Here is a 27,042-nt window from a genome sequence, read left to right as displayed (position 1 = left end):
GTGTGACACCCTCTCCCTTTGGAAAATGGTGTGAAGGCAGGGGAGGAGTAGCCTCCCCCAGCCTCTGGAAATGCTTTGTTGGGCACAGAGGTGCCCAATTCTGCATAAGCCAGTCTACACCGGTTCAGGAGACCCCTTAGCCCTGCTCTGGCGCGAAACTGGACAAAGGAAAGGGGAGTGACCACTCCCCTGACCTGCACCTCCCCTGGGAGGTGTCCAGAGCTCCTCCAGTGTGCTCCAGACCTCTGCCATCTTGGAAACAGAGGTGCTGCTGGCACACTGGACTGCTCTGAGTGGCCAGTGCCACCAGGTGACGTCAGAGACTCCTTCTGATAGGCTCCTTCAGGTGTTAGTAGCCTATCCTCTCTCCTAAGTAGCCAAACCCTCTTTTCTGGCTATTTAGGGTCTCTGTCTCTGGGGAAACTTTAGATAACGAATGCATGAGCTCAGCCGAGTTCCTCTGCATCTCTCTCTTCACCTTCTGATAAGGAATCGACTGCTGACCGCGCTGGAAGCCTGCAAACCTGCAACATAGTAGCAAAGACGACTACTGCAACTCTGTAACGCTGATCCTGCCGCCTTCTCGACTGTTTTCCTGCTTGTGCATGCTGTGGGGTAGTCTGCCTCCTCTCTGCACCAGAAGCTCCGAAGAAATCTCCTGTGGGTCGACGGAATCTTCCCCCTGCAACCGCAGGCACCAAAAAGCTGCATTACCGGTCCCTTGGGTCTCCTCTCAGCACGACGAGCGAGGTCCCTCAAATCCAGCGACTCTGTCCAAGTGACCCCCACAGTCCAGTGACTCTTCAGTCCAAGTTTGGTGGAGGTAAGTCCTTGCCTCACCTCGCTGGGAACCGCGACTTTTGCAGCTACTCCGGCCCCTGTGCACTTCTGGCGGAAATCCTTTGTGCACAGCCAAGCCTGGGTCCACGGCACTCTAACCTGCATTGCACGACTTTCTAAGTTGGTCTCCGGCGACGTGGGACTCCTTTGTGCAACTTCGGCGAGCACCGTTTCACACATCCTCGTAGTGCCTGTTTCTGGCACTTCTCCGGGTGCTACCGGCTTCAGAGAGAGCTCCTTATCTTGCTCGACGTCCCCTCTCTCTGCTGGTCCAATTTGCGACCTCCTGGTCTCTCCTGGGCCTCAGCAGCGTCCAAAAACGCTAACCGCACGATTTGCAGCTAGCAAGGCTTGTTGGCGTTCTTTCGGCGGGAAAACACTTCTGCACGACTCTCCACGGCGAGAGGGATCCGTCCACCAAAGGGGAAGTCTCTAGCCGTTTTCGTTCCTGCAGAAACCTCAGCTTCTTCTGACCAGTAGAAGCTTCTTTGCACCCGCAGCTGACATTTCCTGGGCATTTGCCCATCTCCGACTTGCTTGTGACTTTTGGACTTGGTCCCCTTGTTCCACAGGTACCCTAGATTGGAAATCCACAGTTGTTGCATTGCTGGTTTGTGTCTTTCCTGCATTATTCCTCTAACACGACTTCTTTGTCCTTAGGGGAACTTTAGTGCACTTTGCACTCACTTTTCAGGGTCTTGGGGAGGGTTATTTTTCTAACTCTCACTATTTTCTAATAGTCCCAGCGACCCTCTACAAGGTCACATAGGTTTGGGGTCCATTCGTGGTTCGCATTCCACTTTTGGAGTATATGGTTTGTGTTGCCCCTATCCCTATGTTTCCCCATTGCATCCTATTGTAACTATACATTGTTTGCACTGTTTTCTAAGACTATACTGCATATTTTTGCTATTGTGTATATATATCTTGTGTATATTTCCTATCCTCTCACTGAGGGTACACTCTAAGATACTTTGGCATATTGTCATAAAAATAAAGTACCTTTATTTTTAGTATAACTGTGTATTGTGTTTTCTTATGATATTGTGCATATGGCACTAGGTGGTACTGTAGTAGCTTCACACGTCTCCTAGTTCAGCCTAAGCTGCTCTGCTAAGCTACCATTATCTATCAGCCTAAGCTGCTAGACACCCTATACACTAATAAGGGATAACTGGGCCTGGTGCAAGGTGCAAGTACCCCTTGGTACTCACTACAAGCCAGTCCAGCCTCCTACAGACGTGCCTTCACAAGGAAAGGGCCCTTGGTCTGAACTACTGTTTTATGTATTCATGGTGTTATATAGAGTGTCAACAGGATCCCATGTAACCAAATCAGACCTCTTTGAATAATACGTCATGCCTTCTTTAAAGAGACACACATGGGTGTGAGGGGCTAGTACAATGAAAATATTACGATTGGTGCCTCAGTGGTAACCTAAGTGCAGGGGCACTTTCAAAGGCTTCCACTAATTCTATATTCTTGAATTAATAGATGACTTTCCAGTCTAATAGCTATCACAGGGTGTTCTCTGATTATTTTTCCTTTATCCCTACCGTGGGGTGCAGCGCTGAAGAAGTTGCGAGGTTGCAAAAATGTAGATAATGAGATCCAGGAGATGTACCTGGAGGACGAGTCTGAGAAGGCTGAGGGGCATCTGTCCGTGCTCAACCTGTGCAGTTTCCGCGCCCTGCGCTGGCAGCTCATCTCCATCGTCGTCATGAACATGGGCCAACAGTTGTCTGGGATCAATGCTGTAAGTGACACCAAGCCTACTTTTGAATCCTAACGCTCACCAACATAGGAAAGACATCATCATATAGATGGATCATGAGCCTCAAATACTAACCCCTCCCCAAAGGCAATATGCTAAATTTATAACCACCAGTTCCCCACCAGATACAACAATACAGCTCCTTTTATAGAAGATCAGGTCCTCAAATCCTTACCCTCCACCTCAGACAAGATACTGGCTCCATCATATGGAAGAGCTGGCCTTTAAACCCTAACCCTTCACTCCAGACATATGACCATGACACATGACCATGGCACCATCATAGCAAGGATCAGGGCGTTAGAATTCTAATCCTTCCCCTACAAACAAGGATATAGGACTGAGAACTGCCCGTTGCCGTCTCTCCCGTTCTACACCTCGCATCTGGTCCAATAATACTTCCTCACCTTAGTCCATCACTTTATTTCTAATACTCTTTTGCTGTAATTCTGAAGCTCTGGCTAGATCAAATCCAGAGTGATCATCCACAGTAGACATATCTCAACACCTAAAAAAAGAGCACCTAATCCCCTTAAACAACCTTTCTCCACCACCCTCACAAGCAAGACATTGAATTATTTCTATCTAGAGTGCTGTGGAGCATAGATACAGCCGTGGACTCCATAAAGAACTGAGAGCTGGATCTTACAGAAACAGAGATATGAACCCCATGGAACCATTAGCGCAAACCTCCAAAACCAGAGGTGACACTTAAAAAAACATACACCAGAACACTTAAACTGGGTTATCACATCAGAGAAGTGTTAGCATAATCTCGAGCTCTAAACCTTAAGTTTGAAAAAAAAAATCCGCTCGATGTGAAGTGCCCTAAACCTCCAAACTCTAAACTCCGAGCATCTAGAGCAAAACATACACCCTCCCCCAAATCAGAGCCTCTGCCACAAAGGGAATCTTTCTATACTCAAATCATAAGATACCTTTTTCACAAGTGAGTGTCATTGTTCTCAAAAGAGAGTGCCAGAAATGGTGAGGTGTACCAGATAAGTGTTGTTGTTCTTAGAATGGAGTGCCAGAAGTAAAGGGGTGTACCCACCGAGGCTCATTGTCCTAAGAAGATAGGGCCAGAAGTGGAGAGGTGTACCCACTGAGGCTCATTGTCCTAAGAAGACAGAGCCAAAAGTGGAGAGGTGTACACAGTGAGTGTCACTGTTCTGAGAAGAGAGTGCCAGAAGTGAGGGGTATACCCAGTGAGGGTCATTGTTCTGAGAAGACAGTGCCAGAAGTGGAGTGGTGTGCCCAGTGACTGTCACTCTTCTGAGAAGAGAATGCCTGAAGTGGAGAGATGCACCCGGTGAGTGTCATTGTTTTGAGAAGAGAGTGCCAGAGGTGGAGGGGGTACCCGGCGAGTTTCAATGTCCTAAGAACAGAGTGCCAGAAGTGGAGAGGTATTCCCAGTGAGTGTCACTGTTCTGAGAAGAGAGTGCCAGAAGTGGAAGGGTGTACCCAGAGAGGCTCATTGTCCTAAGAAGAGAGTGCCAGAAGTGGAGGGGTGTACCCATAGAGGCTCATTGTCCTAAGAAGAGAGTGCCAGAAGTGGAGTTGTGTACCCATAGAAGCTCAATGTCCTAAGAAGAGAGTGCCAGAAGTGGAGGAGTGTACTCTCAGAGGCTCATTGTCCTAAGAAGAGAGTGCCAGAAGTGGAGGGGTGTACTCTCAGAGGCTCAATGTCCTAAGAAGAGAGTGCCAGAAGTGGAGGAGTGTACTCTCAGAGACTCATTGTCCTAAGAAGAGAGTGCCAGAAGTGGAGGGGTGTACTCTCAGAGGCTCATTGTCCTAAGACGAGAGTGCCAGAAGTGGCGGGGCAGCGATGCTCCTTGGTTCCGTTGAGTGAGTGGTACAGATAAAGGTGTATGTGCCCAGGCAGTCTTACACTGGTGTCGAAGGAGTGTGAAGTTGGTAGAGGGGGCTTCTGTTCTTTCGGATTGTCTCAGGCTACTTGTTGAGGTTTCTTTTAACCCCCAATTCCCCACCTGTAGACACACTGCACCTCTGTTTGCTTCCAGATTTACTACTATGCAGACAATATCTACAGGAAAGCGGGTGTCGAAGAGAACCACATCCAGTATGTGACTGTCGGGACCGGCTCAGTCAACGTGGCCATGACCATCATTGCGGTAAGTGCTTCGAGAGGATGGTGCTGTTGGTGAGCAGAACCGGGGCACTGCACCAGTCACTGCTAGCCAATGTGTAGAAGCGTGTGCTGTGTTTTTGTATTGGTGGAGGTCTCCCTGTGTGTGCTCCCGCTGTGTGTGTGTGTGTGTGTGTGTGTGTGTGTGTGTGTGTACACGTCTCCACTCAACAGCACTTTCCATCCAACAGTACTCACTACATGTAAGTTTCCAGTTGCACTTATAACATGGCTTTCTCACTCAGAACATGCGAGACACAAGCCTGACACCCTCGCGTACACAGTATGGCGCAAAAGCATATAGCTGTGTCACATCAATAGCGCCGCTGTCAGAGACCAACAAACACCATAGAAACACTCAGGTAACACTGACATAAACAAACAGCACACACAAGTGCACAGCAGTGCATCACACAACACCAAGGAACTCTTTCCCATCGTCAAAGAGCTCACCAAACCCAAATCCAGCACCATCAACCCCCTTCACACCCAAAACCTTTGCAACTCCCTCTCCAACTACTTTCACCTCAAAATCATAGACATACAAAACAGTTTCACAGCATCAGCACCCACCGTCACCACCACCGACACGACCGACAGTACAACGCCCCCCCCACACCAACTAACTACACACCTGGACCCCAACCACCGATGAAGAAACCGGAAAAACATGAACTCCATCCACTCAGCCTCCCCCACAGACGCCTGCCCCCTCACATATTCAACAAGGCCAGCCAAATCATCGCTCCCCAGCTCTGCGCCGTAATCAACAGCTCCTTCGACACCGCAACCTTCCAAGACATCTGGAAGCACGCCGAAGTCAACAAGCTCCTCAAAAAACCCAAAGCAGACCCAGAAGACCTCACAAACTACTGTCCCATCTCTCTTCTCCCCTTCCCCGCCAAGGTCGCTGAGAAGATAGTGAACGCCCACCTGTCTCACTTCCTAGAGGAAAACAAAGCACTTGACGCCTCCCAGTCTGGATTACGCAAGAACCACAGCACTGAAACCACCCTCATAGCCTGCCAGGACGACATCAGAACCAGAGTGGACAAGGGCGAGACCGTCGCTCTCATCCTTCTGGACCTCTCCGCAGCGTTCAACACTGTATGCCACCAAATCCTCTGCGCACGCCTTTTTGACGCAGGAATCCGACACAAGGCCCTGGACTGGCTCACCTCCTTCCTCACCGAAAGAACCCAAAGAGTTTGCCTCCCTCCCTTCCGGTCCCCAGCCACCAAGATCATCTGTGGGGACCCCCAAGGATCCTCCCTCAGCCCCACCCTCTTCAACATATACATGGCCCCCCTCGCCAACATCCTCCGCCCCCACGGAATCACCAATATCTCTTATGCAGACGACACCCAGCTCATCATCTCCCTCACCAGGAACCCTTCCACCGGCAAGACAAACCTGCACGCCGGACTAAACTTCCACACACCTACTCGACTTCTCCGCTCCGCTGACCTTGCCCTTGCCACAGTCCCCTACATCCAACGCACCACCTCCGGTGGCAGATCCTTCTCCCACCTTGCCGCCAAGACCTGGAACTCCCTCCCCACCAACCTACACAAGACCCAGGACCTCCTAAATTTCAGAAAACACCTCAAGACATGGCTTTTTGAGCAGTAAACGGCAACCCTTTCCCCCCTTAGCACCTTGAGACCCTAACGGGTGAGTAGTGCACTCAATACATTTTTTGATTGATTGTTTGATTGATCATAGTTACCTAATGGGATTGGGAGGTAGATATATCAAGTATCCTGTATTGGCTGAGCAAAAGACCATAGACAATAGCCGATTAACAAGTACAATTAAAACAACCACTGCCAAAGCCAGTAGGTCTCCCCTTTGAGAACTATTGTCTTTGCCAATAGTTTTTCACATTGCTATACAGCATCACTGATGCTGTGTAGTATGGCTAAAGAAAAAAATTAGAAGGACTGCAGCTATGTTTTTTCATAGGCAAGCGCGTGTATTAATCTACAAAAAGATGTAGGCACCTTTTTATTTGTATTTACTGATCAGAGATAGATCTGTAAATAAAAAAGTAGAGAAAAAGTGTTTCTTTTTTTATATTAATAAATCTTGAGGTATATGATCGGATCGGGGAACGGATTGTCCATCAATACGGAGGGAGGGCAGAAGTTAAAGGAAAATGGAGAAGGGAGGGCGGTTGTTGAAACAACATGGAGGAGGGAGGACAGGAGCTGAAGCAACAAGGTGGGTGCAAACGAGACAGAAAAAAAGGGGAAGGAATAAGCACATCGCTGAGAGAGAAATGTGGAGCGAGAGAGAGCAATAAGGAGCATAAGGAAGAGAAACCATATGGGAGACAACTGGAAAACACATGCAGTGACATGGAGTTTCTTTAGCTAAAACAAAAAAATAGTTCTCTCAAAGTCAGCAGTGGAAAGTATAAAAGGGAGCCAGTGAGAGAAACTATAAAGAGAATATGCTCCACAGCAGAAAAAAGACTAGATTGACAAGCTGCAACATGGAAATCCATTGAAAAAGAAGCAAGCAAATGAGAGTGACAATAAATCCACCCAAGGGTAAGCAGTGGGCGGTCATTAGCCCAGGTAAGAGCTCTGTAAGCCCAAAATAGGTCTTCTGCTGCCAGATAGTTTGGTAGGCATGATCTAAAAAGGTCTGACTAACTGAAAACACAAAATAGAAACTGAGAAGTACTTTGGCACACCAAGCAACACAAACCAGATACTACAAAGTACTTTTGTAGATCAGACTAGTTTAATTCTCACAGTAACGTAAACAAATTCTTAATCAAACATTTGAAAAAAACAAATCTTAACCTCACACACCCATACACTAACTTCTTTCATAAACCTATGGCACCACACATCCTAATGAAATAGCAACCATATTGAGAAAGTGGAACTGTCATAATGATGGTTGATAGTGCTATACAAATGTCTGTAAAGTAGAATAACTTCTATAGATCCTGGGGAAGATGTTAAAGATAGTCAGAAATGCCATCACATTCTTCTTTGAGGGAGCAGATATAATGGTTGTACCCTCTGACCCTGGACAATGACAACAAACAAGATATTGGGCAGAAGCAGTACACGTGTTTAATGTTATGTACCACCTATATTGACCAAGGGATGCAAAATGGAGGGAGTAAAAAGGTGCAAATAATGTATGTGTAGAAGTAGATATAAGTATAAAAAGAACAGAAGAAAACAGCCATAGGTGAACAAAGACATAAGTGCAGCAAGCAGACAACTAACTTAACAGCCACATTGTTGTGTTGGTTGGCGGCAAGGTTTTGGGGTTGGTAAAGTGGACAAACTCAACGGACCCCTATTTGTAAATTGTGCAGATACGATCCACTACGCCTTTGGCCACTTGAGAAGTGCATCAGCATCGTTAGTTGCAGTGGCACAAGTCCACGAAATACAGACCCCTAAAAGGACAGCAGACATATCATAGCAACAAATAAAACTTATAGAACCTCTGATGGAGATCAGACAGGAATGCTGATGGCTATGAGTTGCACATAGGTGGAAAGACACGTCAGAGAAAAACGGGCATAGTAAGTAAGCAGTGATTTAGGCTGAACTGTTGGAAATTCTGTAGAGAAACTAAAGGGTGTTGTAGTGGAAGCACTGGATTTTAAAAATGTAATCACTTAGTTCTTGGTAGAGGACATTAAGGCCCTCATTTGGACCTTGGCGGTATATACCGCCTACCGCCGCGGCGACGGCCGCCAAAAGACTGTCGCCGGGCTACCAGCCGTCCACCGTATTATGACCACAGCTGGATTTCCACCAGAAGGATGGCAAAAATCCAGCTGTGGCCATGGCGGTGGATGGCGGTAAGGTGGCGCTTCTGCCAGCAGCAGTGCCACGCCAGTAGACCGCTGCCGGGCATATTATGAGAATTAATATGGCCTGGCAGTGTTCTGCTGGCAGACGCTGCTGCTGGCAGCAGCACCCCGTCCCGTCTCCTGCTGGAGGACCTCCTGGACACAGGTAAGTGGGTGCTCTGACAGGGGAGGGGGTGGGGGTGTTGTGTGTGTGTGGGGGCGGTGGGGGTGTATGTCTGTGCGTGCATGTATGTGGGTGGGTTTTGCATGTTGTATGTGTGTGCATGTTTGGGGGTGTGAGTGCATGTATGTTGAGTTGTGTAAATGCGTGTATGTATGTAAGTGTGTGTGGATGTGTGTGTGAATAGAGGTATGCATGCGTGGATGAATGTGGGAATGGGTGTGTGTATGCATGTGTGAAGGGAGGGGCATGTATGAAGGAGGGGTCTGGAGAGGGTGGGGGGTCGGGGTGGAACCTGTGGATGGGCCAAACCGCCAATGTCACAATATGGAGGAAAGTACTGCTAGCCTGTTGGCAGTACTTTCCTCCATATTACCCCCGACCGCTGGGGTCATAATGATCCCCCTAGTCCTTCAAGATCAGCTGTCAAGGCGCTTTCCAATGGGTTCAATTGAACATGAGTCAATATGTTCCGCTGCTTGCCGGTTGTGGGCACTGGCACTCAAGTTTGGAGACAGGACTTCATTTTCATCATGAGACTTAGACCCAGAGCAATGAAAAGGAGCAAAGGGAGCAAAGTAAAGATAAGAAAATGGCAATGGGAGAAAGCAGAGATTAAAAAGAACCTACAAGAGTGAGGTGAAGAGTGATGGGTGTGGAAGAAAGACATGCGGTAGAATCAAGATTAAGCAGCCTTGGTGTTCGTGCACCTCAACATTCAGTGACCCCGTGTGGGACTCCTAAGAAAAACGTTAGGCCCTCTCAGGTATTTTTGTTCACAAACAAAGCACGGGTCAGAAGACAGCATAACTTCATGTTACAGTTTTCTAGGGACATAAGATAGAGGTGTCATGGGGTCTTTAGAAACATAACATGGAGGTGTCACAGGGTCTTTACAAACATAAATTAGAAGTCTCAGGGTCTGTACAAACATAAATTAGAAGTCTCAGGGTCTTTACAATCAAAAATTAGAGGTGTGACAGGCTAATTTGCACAGTGTTCCAAAGATAAACAAATACATTTTTTCAGAGTACGTTTATGTCAGGGAAAAGGTCTTAGGTATGATGCTTAATATTGCTTAGATCGTGTTTTTTAGGTCTACCTCGAATGAAGAGGCTGATGGAGCCCCTCTAAAGTGTACTGTAAGAGCAAATCTAATCTGGAGTTTATTTCCTAAGAAAGATTGTTTCAGAGTGAATGTCTCTTTGATCTTGTTGTTCTATCTTGGGAAGAGCTTGAATTCGTAAAACGAAAAAACTAAGGCCCGTACTTATACAATTTACAAAATCCAATTGTATTTTGTAAGTTTGCACCGCTTTTGCGGCAAAAAGCGGCACAAATGCGGCGCAAACTTAAAAAATACAATTGGATTTTGTAAATTTGCGCTGCTTTTGCGTCAAAAAGTGGCGCAAATGCTGCGCTAATATATATATATATATCACTGTGCTTGCTTATATATATATATATATATATATATATATATAAACAAGCACAGTGATCCTTGAAATATCAGCTTCTCCATGAACTGAACACCAGATCAAATGCACCAGTTGAGATGAACAAGGCATAATGAAAGTGCCAAGGCTGGCTAGTAAAAATTTCGCCTGCTTGTTTCTTCCCCATAAAGAGACAATGAGAATGTATATGTCTTAAATATTGGCTATTTCTATCGGAGTAGTCAGATTTCTGCTCACTGTGTGCTTTCAATTATGATGGACAACTTTAGATCTCTCTGAAATGAGAATCTGCCTTCCTGCTTTCACATCCAGGTCTTCATTGTGGAGTCTCTTGGAAGGAGGACCCTCTTGCTGGCTGGCTTTGGCATCTGCACCCTGTCCTCTGTGGTACTGACCGTAGCCCTTAATTTGCAGGTTTGTGTCAAGATATTTCTTGAACTAAGGATTGCTTTTTGACCAATAATACTAGTTTGCTATATCTCCAAGCTTGTGGAAATCACAGTTAATGCATGGAAAATGTCTTCCAAAGTTCACCCATGATTTCGTGATATTGTATTGTACTGGTATTTATTTAGAACTTTTCATAGGCCATGTGAAGCTGAAAGTGCTTTGATTGTTGAGTAAGGAGTTACTTTCTATGTATAATTTGTATAACGTGTGTGTATATAAATGGAGGGCCAATTTACCTCAAAGCCCTTCCTTCAGTTTGATCAGTCATCCTTACAGGAATGCACGGCGCCCTCAGCGTGTTCTGCACCACACAAAATTAATTTGGAATCCTGTGATATGCGTAATTCCATGCGTCAGCCTTTTCCCCATACATATCGGCCATCTTTCCCATGCTGTACTCACTTCTTTGTGTGAGAGGTGATTCAAGTACAGGTATCGCTCACATCCTGTGTTTTTTCTCACACACCTTAGTGACTTTTTCATGGAGGTCTCTCAAAATCTGGAACTTTCAGCTCCCGTTTATTGACACACAAATATCAATATATGCCAGCACTTAGATTCACAATTTTCAGAAGTTGAGCCCCTCAGGCTTTACTTGCAGTGCCTGGGCTTTCCCTTTACATACACTCTGTAAAGAGATGTGATATCCGTATATACAGAGACCTTAAGATGTCTAGCATCTGCGAAGGTAAAGCATTTTAGGACTTTGTCACTTCCATGCAGGTGAGTAAACAGCTTTTATGAAATGCATGTTTTCTGGTGACCTGTTCTGTACAGACATCTCCATAGGCGAGAGCAAGAGCTTTTTAATTAGATGCATTGACTGCTCTCACTACGATTCATCTAGGAGCTCGCCTTCGCCCACAGTGCTGCTCCAGATCAGAAGGGCATTCATTGTCCATCACAAGGACTCCGAAAATGTCTTCTCTGCACAAATCTGGGCACTGGTGGACATACTCAAGAACCCTAGGAAATAAGCAGAAGTCTGGGAACCAAACACCAATGTTGCGAACTTCCCTTGTTGCGTCATTCTCTAGACAGCCGAAGTTGCCTTCACCTGTCATGGTCCTGAAACAAGGTACTGATTTCCCCGTACCAAACATTGATCCCACTGATGTAACAATTCATGCTTTCTGGAGGCCTGAAAGTCCCCGGTGCAATAGCCATGTGCCACTCTGCTCCTCATTTTCCCATTCTGACAGACCAGACTGCTTTCCTGTGCAGAAGCTTAGTATTACAAGCAGTGACAATTCTAGACAATATTTGTAGGTATGGCACACAGGGGATTGTAGTTGAAAGTGGTGAGACCACATGTCATGGGCAATTGTGTGTCTGCCATTAGTCAGAAAGGGAGGTAAAGAGATGTATGGGCCTGAACAAATTGTGGCCTCCCTTTGAATGCTACAAAATCAAAAAGACGCTGCAGACATGGTCTTAAAAGGGTTTTATAGTAATTGAGGAAATAACTATTTCTACCTGCCTCAGTATGTATATTTAAAAGGCACAAACCGTCACCCACCAACCTAGGTGGAATGCATCATCATCGGGTTGCTCCTCATCCAGACTCCATTGCTGGTACTAGAGTGAGCGCCATCATCCTGGAGCTCCTTATGAAAATCTTTTTGTGTTTTCTGCACACAAATGACATTGAGGTCCACAAAGAGAATGTATGATGGAACAACGAATTCTGGAGCCATGCAAGCCTTAACAACACGGTCGGAACAACAACCGCGTTGTTACCATGAATGCCTTTACCACTCAAGCCTTTACAGCGATTTTTCATTGTAAAGGCATGCCTAGTAAAGGCGTGTGTGGGAACGGCAAGCGTGGTTCTAGTATGCGACCCTCCACCTGTCCTAAGGCCTAGAAGTACCCCACCGCTAATCCTAAAACTAACCTGATCCCTGCCCCTAAAAACAAACATACCCCAACACCCCCCACCCACCCTGAGCCCTAAAACCTTCCCCAGCCATAAAAACAACCAACCCCCCCACCTGCCCCTAAAAACAAAACTACTGCGATACACCTATCCCCAAGAATGAAACTACCCCGACCACCCCACCCCCAAAAACACTAACTGCCCAAAACCACCAAAAATCAAACTACCCAGACCCATCCCCAAAAAACAATCAAACCCGACCCCCACCCCCAAAAGCCAAACCGCTCCACCCCTAAGAAACCAAACTACCCCAACACCAAAAACCAAACTACCCCAATCTCCCCACCCCCAAAAACCAAACTACCCCGACCCCACCCCAAAAAACAAACTACCCCGATCACCCACCCCCAAAAAACAAACCACCCTGATCCCCCACCCCCAAAAAACAAACTACCCCGATCCCCCACCCCATCCCCAAAAACAAAAGTACCCCAACCCCAAAACAAAACTACCCCACCACCTAACCCCCTAAAACATAACTGCCCTGATTCCCCACCCATAAACACCATAATTACCACAATCCCCCCACCCCACCACTAAAAAAACAAACTACCTGACCTCCCCAAGCCCTTAATCCACCACACCCCTAAAAACTACCCCCCATCTGTGCCCCAGCTCCACTTACCGACTGCGTCCTCTCCTGATGCACTCTCCCTTTTTCTCTGCCTTAACAACGCACATGCGTGGTTAGGGCAGAGAAAAAGGGAGTCGCTTGCGTTAACAACGTAGGTCGTTGTTCCGGAGTTGTCGTTCTGGATGTTCCCCCCACAAAGAGAAAGGTACCTGTAGGTCACACATGCTAACTTTTATTCTTGTGAACTATTGTAATATTAAAACAAAAACTTGGGAAAGTATAGTGGACAGTCAATGATCCTCAATTCCCTTCATTGGCATGTTTTATCTATATGAGTCAAGCCTCGTACAAGGTCTGCGGCTTTCTTCAGGCCCTGGATCACTATTCCGTAAAATTCTATACCCTAGTTTCCCTTAATCTTAATGTTTCCTATTACTCGAGTAGGTGTATAGTGCAAGTTCAGCCATCACAAACACAACACATACATGTTATATACTCACGTTTTGTTGAATGTTCATACATGAGTGATAATACAAATAGGGTGAGAGGAGGACGTAGGAAGGGTGTCACCGAAGCTCTCTGTAGTCAAACACTCTTCAAGAGGAGTTGAAAAATAGAGAGAGAGTAACAACAGGGTTGACAGTTGGAGAAGGAAAGATAAACAGAAAAGAGCACAATAGAAAATACAGCAAAGGGGAGAGAGAGAGAGAGAAAGCAAGATGGAGAAGGACGGACAATGACAGATAGCAAATAGAGACAGCCAAAGTGAGTGATAAACAAGGAACCAACAATGGCAGTCCAAGCGAGAGAAGAGGAGATTTAGAAGAGCGAGACAAACGGAATAAGTGGTGAGATACGTTAGGGGATAAAAGAAAGAATGAGGTAAAATGGAAATAAGAGAACTATAACCAGAATGGAGGAATGGAGGTTGGAGAGAGAGAAACAGTAAGAGAGTGAAAAAGAGACAAAGAAGTAAAGGTTGTTCGTGTCTCGGGTCAGGTGTAACCATCACTGGCTTGAGGCTATTTGTAAAAGTGAGACTGCAGGAAAGGATGGGCATTCCTAGAAAGTGAGGGAGCAGAACCGGAGGAGACATGGAGAGACACAAAAGACAAATGCATCACAGTTGCAGTCGATGAAAGCTGGAGGAAAGAGGCACGCAAGAGTAACTTTAATGAAGAAAGAGCGAAGGAGAACAATAATTCCATACTGAAAAGGGAAGCAACAAGTGGTTATCCATAGAAGGTAAAGTATGGAAATTAACTAGGACAGAGAGTGGAGAGGGATTGAGGACAGTGTAATAAATGGGTAGAGATTGAGACATCAGGAATATGAACTCTAAATGAATTAAGAATGAGGCAGCACAGTTTAGGGTCTTTCACAAACGTGCTGTAAGTCGAGCATCAGAACCCTGACAACTTTTCATGTACAAACTTTCAATCTTCTGCTTAAAGATATGTACAGTAAGTTCCCTTCTTTTGGCGTTTAGAAATCTGAGAAGGCTCTCACCTGTCCTCACCCCCATTCATTTCCTTAATACAGGATGACAAGGTTACAATAAAGCGTTCAACATCAGTAACTCTGAGACTCCATGAGCTACTGATGCAGACCAGGGTCCAAGGTCATATTCTAGCATCCTGCAATGGTTGGGATAATGGCCGTCCAAGAGACCTAGGATATGAACCTGGTCTACTTCTCCAGTCCTCTAGCCTAGGCAACATGTGCGAGGCCCAGATTTACCAACACTTTTGCCTGATTTGTGTAACTTTTTTCATGCAAATCCAATGCAAACCATAGTGGTGGGATTTACAGTTCAACACAAATCACACTTTGTTTTGGATTGCAAACAAAAGTAACACAAAGCTAAGCAATGCACTGCTTTGCGGTACTTTGTGTCAATGGGGCATTCCATGGGTGGTGCATGGGCATTCCATGGAATGCTACCTGAGTGATTGCCATTGGTTAGACAATTTGCAAGCATTGCTCCCATCACCATTTGTGTGATTGATGTGACCCCCTAAGTAGCTGACGGTATGCCCACATGAGAGACCTGTGCCACTGGACACAGCTATACCCAACTGAAAAGGCCTAATTAGGCCAAAACTGGTCTTAGGTTGCTTGGGTTCTGGTTTCGAAAGGATCAGACTAGGCAGTTCACACTGGACGTTTCCTATTGGAGCTGATTTGCACAGAGCTGGGTCTATTCTGATAGTGGTGGGCTAAAGAACAGTGGGTTGGAATGCTACCCCGATTGATTGCCATTGGTTAGACAAATTACAAGCATTTCTCCCTTCACCTTTTGTGTGTTTAATCTTCTCCACAGAAGGAGGATGATATTTTGCCCTTGGTGTATGACACTATGATATTCTGAGGAAGTGGTGCCCCATGAACTCAAGGCATCTTTGCTAGACAACAGCACAGTGCAGAAAGGGCGAGCTCTTAGTTTCCTATGGGGTCATAGCAGGAGAACATCTCATGGTTCAGCCGCTGTTGTATAATAGCACCTCCTAAATATGGTTTTGTTACCCATTGTTGTAGAGTTGGGTCTCAGTCACTTCACAAGTGGTGAAATAAGGGACCCTGGTAGTATGAATGGAATGGGTAGTGTGATAAGCACTGTTCATTACTGAATTCTGATTTTTCATTCACAGGCCACCGTGTCATGGATGCCATACTTGAGCATTGCCTGCATCATCATGTATGTCATCGGACATGCTATCGGACCCAGTAAGTAACCATGGTCCAATCACAAATGGAAGGTTCAATATAAGGCACAACTTTGCAACTATCTTAGGGAATCCATTTCTTTCTTCAGTCCTTCTGTCCCTCTGACTATAGACAAGGAAAAGCCATACACCAGATTTGCACATGTGCACAAAATGGCCACACGTTACTCACCATTTACAAGTTGTATTTGTTGATGCTGCTGGAGCAGCTTTAGTTTGCTGTTAAGCCACCCAAGTGTTACAAGCAGCTGCCTCTGCTAACCATAAATGAAAACATAGCAAATGACCTCATGCCCGACAGTCTGAACATTGTCCAACCCATTCTTAATACACAGACCCAGCAAGGTCTCCATCTTAAATGACTGAATGAAAGAGGAATTTTGTGTATCTCAACAAGGGCATCCTATCACTTTATTAGTATGAAACTTCCCCGACCGAAGTAGATTAAGCTGCTATGAATAACCACTAAGACCAACTTCAGAAGGTATAGACCCTCAGAAAACGGGAGTTTATTCCACGTCATAGGAAACAGAAGAGAAAATGAGCATCCGCCTTTCCTAACTCGAAGGATCTTGGGGGTCTGTAGCAACAGCACATTAAAGGATCTCAGATCTATGTTTGGACAGCTGTGAGTGAGCTTGTCAATCAAATATTTTGGGCCCTTCATTTAGAAGGCTTGATAAATTATTAGACTTTTAAACTGGATCCTTTGTGTACTGGTAGCCAGTGAAGAGATTTAAGGTGCGATGCTGAGGGAACTTCAAAATGAGCCTGGCTGCAGCATTCTTAAAGACAAAAAAGTCATTGGGTACAATACAGGGGTAGGCTTAAATATACAGGGGTAGGCTTAAATATAGATTGCTATATTCAAATCTTGCAGTAATGGGCACATGTACAACTGTCTCACTACAGATGCCAGCATGATGTTAAGAATTATTTGAAGGAAATAGAGAAAAACAGTTTCTTGAAACTGCCAATATCTGGGCATGAAAAGAGAGATCGGCGTCAAATTTAGTTCCCCGATTTCTCATTGTACTTTCAAGAAAAGGTGGATCTCCCAGTTCCTTCGTCACCAAGGGGTGGATCAGATTGAGTGAGAACCCCAGAAAATCATTATTTCAACTTTGTCAGAGTTTACCTTCAGGCAGCTAGCTTTCAACCAATGGGCAACTTGGATGAGCCATACTTTAATATATTCCTGTGTGATAACTTGACTTTTCAAATAAAAAACATTAGGTGAGTGTCGGCAGTGTATGAGACCATGATGAAGCCATGGCGGCCAGTACTGGACACAATACTTCTGATATGGTCTGTAGAGCTAGATGGCAATATGTTTAAGAACAGTTCACAATAGTCCAGATGTGAATGTCACCCAGAGCTGGAAGCAGGATTTTCACAGTGTTGCACATTACTCTAGATGTTGTCTTCGAGACTGAGCCCTAAATACTAGGCGTGGCCTTCAGAATTAGACACAACAGTGTGGATTTCGCTATACCATTGACGTGTACAGTTTATACACTAATTTTTTCTGCTAGTTACACCCAATCTGTACATTCCACTTGCTAGTCACCCTGACGCATGCATTGTTTAGCCTTCTTAAGGCCATTCAATATATAACCTAAACCATCCAAGCCACACTGGCTGAAAGAAAAAGAAGATGGACAAGAAAGGCCTGGACAGGTCTGAAGAGAGCTGACTGTAGAGGTTAGGCCAGGAAGCGTAATATGGGGATGTAGAAGGAAAAAACAGAGGAATAGGAGAATGGGAACTGTGGAGGTTTTTTAGAGGGGAAATGGGAAGGCATACAGTCGAATAGAACCCTAAATTGAAGTGAAAATAGTAAAATCAGGAAATCAGTGAGTGGAAGTGTAAACTCCTCAATGGCGCAGAAAGTGGCTTTTATGTGACATTTCTCATTTTCTCTTTTACGGTTCCGAGGTAACAAAGGTTTTGAAATGGGACAATATTAAAGGGTTTTTCTTCAAATGCTTTAGGAAAGGGGGCACCGACTGGTACCATTAGACAAACACAAGCTGACCAGCAGACGAAGAACATAAACTACTTTGTAGGAAAGCTCATTAACCCCGTCTGTGGAAGCTTGGGGTCCTGTTTTCAGTTCTTGACTGTGTAATAAGCAGGAAAGTTGAAGATGGACACCAAAGAGAGAGTGGTCATGAGGGGAGCAGAATAGAGCTAAGGATTGATTTATGAGAGTATAGTTGATTTTAGAAAGTAAAAAATATTGAATGTAACTAACAGCTTTCCAATAATACTTAGGAGGGAAGCTGAACACATAAACGGAAAAAGAGCTCTAATGTCATTTCTAGCTCTTGTGTTATTAGATGCCATGACAAACGTGTTGGGTGTTAATTAAAGTAGTGCCAATGCAGAGAAGCAGACAAAATGGAAGAACACACAGCAAGAGGATAACAAACTAGTCAAGCCTTAAGAATCAACCAATCTGTGTTAGAAGAGCAGTGACTTAGTGCAGGTCTGTAAGTGAGTGGCTCAGCATGACCAGCTTTTCCAAGACACAGACTCTCAAGATAACACTTAATTTCACTATGGTGCAATCCTTATAGGAGACATCTTTAGTGGTTCAGTAAGCAGCCATTGCATTATTTTTTTTAACCGGGTTAAACAGCATTGGCCGTTGGAAATGATAAAGCCAGAGAACAAAGGAGGGAACAGTACAGTTTTACTGGTAGGTTTTCCAGAAGTAGGTAAAGGGAGGAAAAAATTCTTGTAGCCTTAAGAGGAAATAGGATGATTTCAGGCTCTCCAGAGGACACAACTAACAGACAAAAACAGGTGGCGGGGTTTCAGGAGAGTGGAAACTCATCCACGCCCCAAATCCCTGTTCTTGATCAGGTAGAGGCACTCTGGGACCTGGTGCCTAAAAAGACTCTGGAGACACCAGGCACCTGCTGTTATCCCACTGTAAAACTGTGAAGCGATGTATATTTTATAGGTGGTGGTGGATTATTTAAAGAATGTGATGTGCTTAAACAAATGCAGATGGATTGTAGCAAATGCTTTGATGATTTGGGCCAATATCCCTGACATTTATATACTCCACTATATGGTGCTGGTATTTGTTTATACTTGTATCAATAAAGAATGCAAACCACCAGCCTATACTTAAACAAGTTTTCTCCTTCTGAGGTCCGATTCCATACGTGGTCACCACAGAAATGTTCCGGCAGTCATCGCGGTCAGCAGCCTTCATGGTCGCAGGTTCAGTGCACTGGCTGTCCAACTTCACTGTGGGGATGGTGTTCCCATTCATGGAGGTGAGTGATGGTTTGAGATTTTAACGACTAGTGGTTTGGCTGTAGCAGCCTCAATCGGAAGCCAATATCCACCTCACCCACCTGAGTGGGTGTGATATACACAGGTGGGAATTATTACTAGTTGATAATGCAGGTACTTTGTGAAAGCTACACTGGTCCTCAATTTGAAAAGTTGGTATCTTGGGGCTGGGATGGAAGCTGGAACTGGGGGGCATTGTAAAGAGCTGGAAATTGGTGGGCAGTTTGAGGAGCTACAGCTGATGTGCAATGGAAGGAGCTGACACTAAAGGTGAATGTGAGAAGCTGGTATGGTTTGCAGTATGAGAAAGATGCAGTGGTGGGTAGTGTGAGGAGTTGGCACTACTTTGGGACTTCAAGCTCCAATGCTCTTAATGCAACACCGCTCATAAGTACTACATAACCCCAAGCAACTGGAAAGCATCTCAGTTCATGTCTGGTTTATATTCACAAACTCTCTAAGGAACAGTGCTCACTCGGCTAGTCTGTTGGTGGCCTGCAAAGATGCATAACTTTGACAAAGACTGACCAAGGCATGGCCACTGCTAAGACTTAAATGAACAAAAATGTTCTAGGTGCCCAACCATATTTCATGAGTAAAGTACTAGGCTGACTGAAGGACTGTCTGAGTGAAATCCACAATCCCTGTTGATACAGTGGAATGCCTGCCATCACCCAGAACCAGAAACTCTGAGAATAGTATGAGACATTCGTTGCCAAGAGATCAAAGTGTACTTTAAAAAGATGCTTTTGAAATCAACAGGATCCCGCTGAAAACTGAATTGCTGCAGCAATTTGAGTGGCTGGTTATATCCCTAGCTGCAAATATATGAGAGTATAAGCTGGCACTGTGAGGCAGAGATTCCATTCTGCTATGATTCAACCAGAATGTCTGTGCCATGCCAAAGGAAGTATTACACCAGGTCAGGAAGACTAGGAGTCTGATTCACAAAGGGCCTCCGCACTTGTGGCAGAGGCCCCACAGTCATAGGGGGGCGCACGTGTGGTGGGACCTCCATACTTTTTATCCTTTTATGCCACGAGTGTGGGCCCCCCATCACTACTACGGGCCCCCACCATGATTGTGGGGCCTCAGCCATAAGTACGGAGGCCCTTTGTGAATCGGCCCTTGAATGCCTTATTTTGTATTAGAACAAGACTCAAAGGACTGAGGAAAAGTGTTATTCTGCTGCAATTGCAAGGCAAATAGAGTTAGACAACCCCTAGTTCTGAGAACCTGCTTTTTGAGCTTAAGAACACAAGAACCAGAAGTCTGAGTGTGGCTATGGAGGTCACAGCCCGGAGCATGAAAGAGTGCTGCCGAGGCTGGTGACTTGTGCCAAAGCCTATTCTCACCTCACAAATGACATTGTTGAGAGCAGAGCACTCATCCTCAACCACCAAGGAAGAGAGAAGATTCCCTTATGCCTACTGTCAGGATTAAGAGGGCATAGCTCAAGCTCCTTGTAGGAAGCTGGCTCTCTATATACTATCTCAAAGTGAGAGATAGTGTGCACAGAGTCCAGGGGTTCCCCAAGAGGCTTGACAGAGGCAATAATAGATAATACTAAGGCTCTATTTGTGGTAGTGTGGTTGAGCAGTTAGGCTTATCAGAGGGTAGTGGCATGTGTTGTACACACAGGTGATAAATGAGAACACACACTCAATGACAACTCCAGGCCAATAGGACTCAAATTGCAGGTAGGTACATCAAAAGTAAGGTACTTTGCATAGGTGTAGATAGGACTTTGAATTAAAACAGTTTGGCATAAAATGGCGATAAGCTATTTTAAAAGTGGACACTGCAAAATTCAACAGTTCTTGGGGGAGGTAAGTACAGGTTAGTTTTTGAGGTAAGTAAAGCACTTACAAGTTCAGTCTCCGGGGCATAAGCAGCCCACCGTTGGGGGTTCAAGTCAACCCCAAACACCCAGCACCAGCAACACAGGGCTGGTCAGGTGCAGAGGTCAAAGAGGGACCCAAATAGCATAGGTGCCTATGGAGACTAGGGGTGCTCTACTTCCAGTCTACCTGTGTCCTCAAGGAGCAGACCAGGAGGGTTATGTAGAGCACTGGGGGGGGGGTCCCAAGCAGGCACACAAAATACACCTCAGCGGCACAGGGGCGGTGCAGTGGGCAAAAAAGGTGTCGGGTTTGTAATAGGAATTATTGGAGGGTCCCAGGGGTCACTCAAACGTTGCAGGCAGGGCACAGGGGGGCTTCTCGGGCTAGCCACCAACTGGGCAAGGATGAGGGCCACCTGCTGGTCACTGCTGCACCGGTGGTTGGTTCTTCATGGGCCTGGGGGCTGTGGGTGAGGTGCTTCTTCCAGGCGTTGGGTTTCTTTTCAGTGGGCCATCGCGGTCAGAGGGGGGTCCTCGGAATTCCCTCTGCAGGCAGCGTCGTGCAGGTGCAGAGAGGTTGGCTCAGGGTAGACATGTCGTCTGAGTTGCCTGGGGGTCCTCTCTGCAGCGTTTGTTTCTCTGGACACGGGCCAGGGGCGTTAGGTGCAGAGTGTCAGGGACTCACGCTTCTGGAGTGAGGTGGGAGTCCCTTTAAAGATGTTTTCTTCTTCTTGCTTTAGACAGGGCCACTGTCCACAGGAGTTTCTTGGTCCTTTGGAGTTGCAGGGCAGTCCTCTGAGTTGGCAGAGGTCACTGGGCCCACAGGATGCGTCACTGTTGCAGGTTCTTTGAATCTGGAGACAGGTCTGTAGGGCTGCGGCCAAAGCAGTTGTCGTCTCCTTCCTTTCTGCTGGGTTTTCAGGTCAGCAGTCTTTCTTCGTGTTAAGTTGTCAGGAATCTGATTTCCTGGGTTCAGGGTCACCCCTAAATAATAAACTTAGGGGTGTGTTTAGGGCTGGAGGGCAGTAGCCAATGGCTACTGTCCCTGAGGGTGGCTACACCCTCCTTGTGCCTCCTCCCTTTGGGGGGGGGGGGGCACATCCCTAATCCTATTGGGCTAAATCCTCCAAAGCAAGATGGAGGATTTTCTGAGGAGGGGTTCACATCTGCTCTGGTCATCTTAGGGATGGACCTGGCTGAGGGGGTGACTCCTCCATGATTTTCTCATTATCTCCCCAGACTTGCCAAAAGTGTGGGCTGTGTCCGGGGAGCAGGCATCTCCACTAGCTGGAGTGCCCTGGGGCATTGTAACACCAGCTTGAGCCTTTGAGGCTCTCCACCAGGTGTTACAGTTCCTGCATGGGGGGAGGTGTGAAGCACCTCCACCCAGGGCAGGCTTTGTTCCTGGTCACAGAGTGCACAAAGGCACTCACCCCATATGGCCAGAAACTAGTCTGGAAGTGGCAGGCTGGCAGAGACCAGTCAGCCTAGCACTAGCAGTTGGGCTGGCATGCAGGGGGCATCTCTAAGATGCCCTCTGTGTGCATTTCGCAATAAATCCCACACTGGCATCAGTGTGGATGTATTGTGCTGAGATTTTTGATACCAAACTTCCCAGTATTCAATGTAGCCATTATGGAACTGTGGAGTTCGTGTTTGATAAACTCCGAGAACATATACTCTTTATGGCTACCCTGCACTTACAATATCTAAGAATTGGCTTAGACACTGTAGGGGCATAGTGTTCATGCAGCTATTCCCTCACCTGTGGTATAGTGCACCCTGCCTTAGAGCTGTAAGGCCTGCTAGAAGGGTGACTTACCTATGTCACAGGCAGTGTGAGGTTGGCATGGCACTCTGGGGGGAGTGCCATGTCAACTTAGTATTTTTCTTCCAACCAGCACACACAAGCTGTGAGGGAGTGTGCATGTGCTGAGTGAGGGGTCCACAGGGTGGCATAATACATGCTGCAGCCCTTAGAGACTTTCTCTGGTCACAGGGCCCTTGGTACCAGGGGTACCTTTTACAAGGGACTTATCTGTGTGCCAGGGCTGTGCCAATTGTGGAGACAAAGGTACAGTTTTAGGGAAAGAACACTGGTGCTGGGCGCTGGTTAGCAGGGTCCCAGCACACTTTCAATCAAAGCTGGCATCACAAAAGGCAAACTTTTAGGGAGTAGCCATGCCAACAGTGGCATTTTCCTACACTCCTCTGGGACAAACCAATGTGCTGGCATAGAATACCTGATGACCTTTTACTCCTCATGAAATTGCCGTTTTCCTGCTGACCATGACCACAATGTGGTTCACCTGAAGATACCAACTAAGAAAGTTGCACCACTGCCCTGAAGCAGTGCACCATCCACCCGAAGCCGCACACAATGACCTCTTCTACTCTACCAAGCTGCAGTGTACTTCTGACGCCTACAAACAGCTTTCCTGTTGCTCACAGCAAGTGCCGTTTGTCAGAAGACAGTAAAAAAACACTTTAAAAGATACGCACAAGAATTTCTAACTCTCACACTGTATATAAGAAGTGGCCCTCGACCTCCCTTCACTTCTGCTGCTAGTCTACTGTGTGCGACCCCGTACACCTGGGAGAGGTGGGTTGTCTGTGTTTAGTAGTGTTAAACATACCCTTCTGTGGCACAGAGACAAGGCATCTTACTAACCTAGAGGGCTTTTAATTGTGAACAGGTTTTACATCAATTGCGCACCATTCTAGTGTTATCTGCACCCCAGCAGTGTGCTCAACAGCACAATTCAAGAGCAAGTCTTTCACTGTTAGTGTAAACTACAGGGTGAGTCTGTAAGTCTAAAGAGGAGGTTTATCACACTGAGGGTGCTTGCAGAAGTATCTAGGTCCTGAGGTTCCAAGGTCATCGGATTACACATGTTAAAGTGTTTGCACCATTGTCCCGACTTCCCGATGCTCTAGAGTGCCAATCTGTTTTACAGAAAAGGGGTATGAAACTGACATCATTACCACGTAGCATCCTAACATAGCATAATTGCCTCACCTGTATCTTCTTCAACTGTGACACAAGTTTGTTTTTCGGACCCGCTTAATCCTTGGCAGAGAGAGCACGCGCACATTTGTCGACAGCAAGACTTTACATTTGTGGTGTGTGAGGCTGCACAGATGTGCATCTCACGACTTCAAGTAATTTTTATTAAACGTCACCAGCTACGCAAAGCTGTGGAAATTTGAAAAAAAAATGTACAGAAAAGGGGGACATGAGTGACAGTAAAAAATGACAAAACAGCAACCGCCATCGCAGGGCAGGCAGCAGTCTTTTTTTAGGTGAGGATGGTTCATGGATGCTGAACAGCTCCAACTACAAGGTTGACACATACAAGTCAGGGCTAAGTGGTACTATAAGTTGTGATGGAGGGTAATGGCCTGTTCCAGGCACCACGAAGTTACTCCTTTCTAGAGTGGGACATCTTGGGGAAGGGAATTTGGCACTGGGTGAATCTAGAAATAGGGTTGTTAAGTGATGTCAAGAAATTTCACCCACCTTCCCAAAGGGTGAAGGTTCCGCCTGTCTTGAGGGGGAAGTTTACAACTTTAACCACACGTTCTTCATATCACATTGCTTCACAGGTGAAAAGATTGAAATATGACTCCAGCTTGCTGATAAACCCATCAGTATATCTCTTGCCAAAGACTATTTAAGAGAAGGTCAGAGAGGGAAATGTGTATGCTATTCAAAAGGAAAGGTGTGAGTTGTTCAAATTCTTTTGCACATCGCACCCCTTTTGTCATTATGCCCCATGTATTTCTGCCTCTTCCGGTTGCTTCAAAATATGTACGCTAACTTTCTCCCATTGTGTCGTTTTCAGAAAGGCCTAAAGGAATTCTGCTTCATCGTGTTCAGCGTTATTTGCCTCTTCACCTTCATTTACATCTATTTTGTGGTGCCAGAGACCAAAAACAAGACATTCCTAGAGATAAGCAAGACTCTGGCCAAGCGAAACGGGATGGAGGTGGAAGCCGAGCTGGATGCCAAGGAGGTAGATGACCTGCAAGCAACAGCATTGAAGCCAGAGACAAAAACTACCAACTTTTGACTTGTTCTGATGTTGTAGGTCCGGCGCCCACACCAAAACAGAGGAGAACACACAGCCTCTAACCTGTCCATGTAGATGCAGGCACTGAAGTCTAAGCTTGAAGCAGGGACACCAGCCTCTGACCTGACCATGCACCTCAAGGTGACATCTTCCACACTCGAGCCACATGAGAAGACCAGTCAACAATGTGTCTGTTTACCTGCATTCACCAGCAACAGGCCAGATTAAAAGGCTTCTGCATGCGCCGGCCTCTAAACCAAAGCGGCATATCATTTCCTAAGCCAGCTATCATTCAGAGCCACCTATGAATATGGAATAGCTGGACCTCTCATTAGCCACCACCAGTGTTTCTTCAAGGACAGCACATCTCGGGCCGCAGTCCTTTCAAGCTACCTCTGACACTTAATGACAAACTTCCTACTTGTGATGTTTGTGTCCATAAACCTTTGATGCGCATCTCCAAGTCTCAGCTGGTGAGGATACAGCCCATCATAAAGGCAGTGATTGCAGAGTAGCTTCACTCAAAACTCCATGCAATGAATCAACATCCCAAAACCATTGTGACTGATGGAGCAAAAGTTGCCTAGTGACTAAGTTATGGACCATGGAGCCAGGAAAGACTAGTTCTAATTAGGTTTCCTAACTAAAGGAAATTGAGCGCCCAAGGACAAGCCACTTTATCCAGTTATGCCTCCACTCATGAGCACTGAGTGCGTGTTGGAACCCTCTTCCCTCAATGATACTCACTGAATTGAAATACAATAATTTCACTTTACAAACCCAAAAGTGTAAAACTGCAGGCACCAGAAGGAATTAGGCTACTGGCTTTCATCCTAATGTATATTGGATGTGGAGTCTACTGCATAGCAAATCCAGCCCGCCCTGTCCTACCCCACTCTCTCCCCACTGTACCTTCCCTCCTCTCCCCTTCCTAACAGCCCTCTGCCAATCGTGCCTCTCCTCCACCCCCATTCGACCCTTCCCTCTCCTTCCTTATAAACACACCTGGCCATCTGTCTCTCTCCCCAACTTCCCACCCCACCCTCACTAGTACTCTCTCCTTTGCTCACACCTCCACCCATAACACCCCTTAATCACGAGTCGATTTATGCAAGTTCCCATTAAAATACATCTGCCTTGTTCGGGATGATAAACATATTTTTTTTTAGAAAAAAAACATTGCTGTCATTTTCTCTCGTTTAGAACGCGTCGAAAAAAATAAATGTGTAGTTGTCTGCTAATTCCAAAGTCATCTCTGTGTGTTTTTGTTCAAGAAGGGAAGTGCGAGCCATAAAATGTATGCTGAAGTTCATTGTTGATCCATGATGCCGTTGTCTCATTTTCGCCGTCCCCTCGTAATCCACTGTTTAGGAGTTGAAACGTTCCTCATTCACCTCTTAGATGCTACTGAAATGTGACGAGATATAGCGTAAAAACCAAGATCTAATGTTTACAAATTGTAGTCAAAGACGGTGGAGTCTAGAAAAGCAAGTGCAGAGCTAAGAATATGCACTAACTGTGGGCGCACAGTAACCACCGAGCGACACATGTTAGCCAACCTTCTAACTCAGAGCCCCTGCTAGCAGTCCTGTGCAGCATATACTGTTAAATGTGGAGTCACTGTGCCACCCTACAACACCTTCAGAAGGCATAGGACCGCCCATGCATGAACACACAAGAGTAGAGTTAGAATTGATAGTGGTGACCAGTGGATGAAAACGAAGCTATACCAAGGACATGCTTCAGATTTAACGTTGTTTGGTGTCACCTGATTAGGTGAACATTGACAGCTCCTTAGGCTGTGATTAAGGACCCTTGAACTTTTCTATGTGTACTCCTCTTATATTATGGATCTCTCATGGAGAGTTTGGTCAGACTTTTGGTTACTGCGATCT

General features: G+C 46.0%; 1 protein-coding gene across 1 annotated transcript in view; it reads left to right on the top strand.

Moving 5' to 3' along the window:
• Positions 1 to 26,313, top strand: part of LOC138302161 (solute carrier family 2, facilitated glucose transporter member 5-like) — a 91,706-nt gene extending 65,393 nt beyond the window's left edge. Inside the window, exons 7-12 of the mRNA XM_069242516.1 lie at positions 2,409 to 2,596; positions 4,639 to 4,749; positions 10,543 to 10,644; positions 15,845 to 15,920; positions 19,085 to 19,212; positions 24,920 to 26,313. Coding sequence (XP_069098617.1) covers positions 2,409 to 2,596; positions 4,639 to 4,749; positions 10,543 to 10,644; positions 15,845 to 15,920; positions 19,085 to 19,212; positions 24,920 to 25,147 — 833 coding nt within the window. The 3' untranslated portion in view covers positions 25,148 to 26,313. The remainder of the gene's footprint in view (positions 1 to 2,408; positions 2,597 to 4,638; positions 4,750 to 10,542; positions 10,645 to 15,844; positions 15,921 to 19,084; positions 19,213 to 24,919) is intronic.
• The last annotated feature ends 729 nt before the right edge of the window (positions 26,314 to 27,042 follow it).

This window comes from Pleurodeles waltl, chromosome 6 (assembly GCF_031143425.1).
Source record: "Pleurodeles waltl isolate 20211129_DDA chromosome 6, aPleWal1.hap1.20221129, whole genome shotgun sequence".
Classification (NCBI taxonomy): Eukaryota; Metazoa; Chordata; class Amphibia; order Caudata; family Salamandridae; genus Pleurodeles; species Pleurodeles waltl.
Note: the sequence above shows the minus strand (reverse complement) of the source record. Positions and strands in the feature narration are given on the sequence as shown.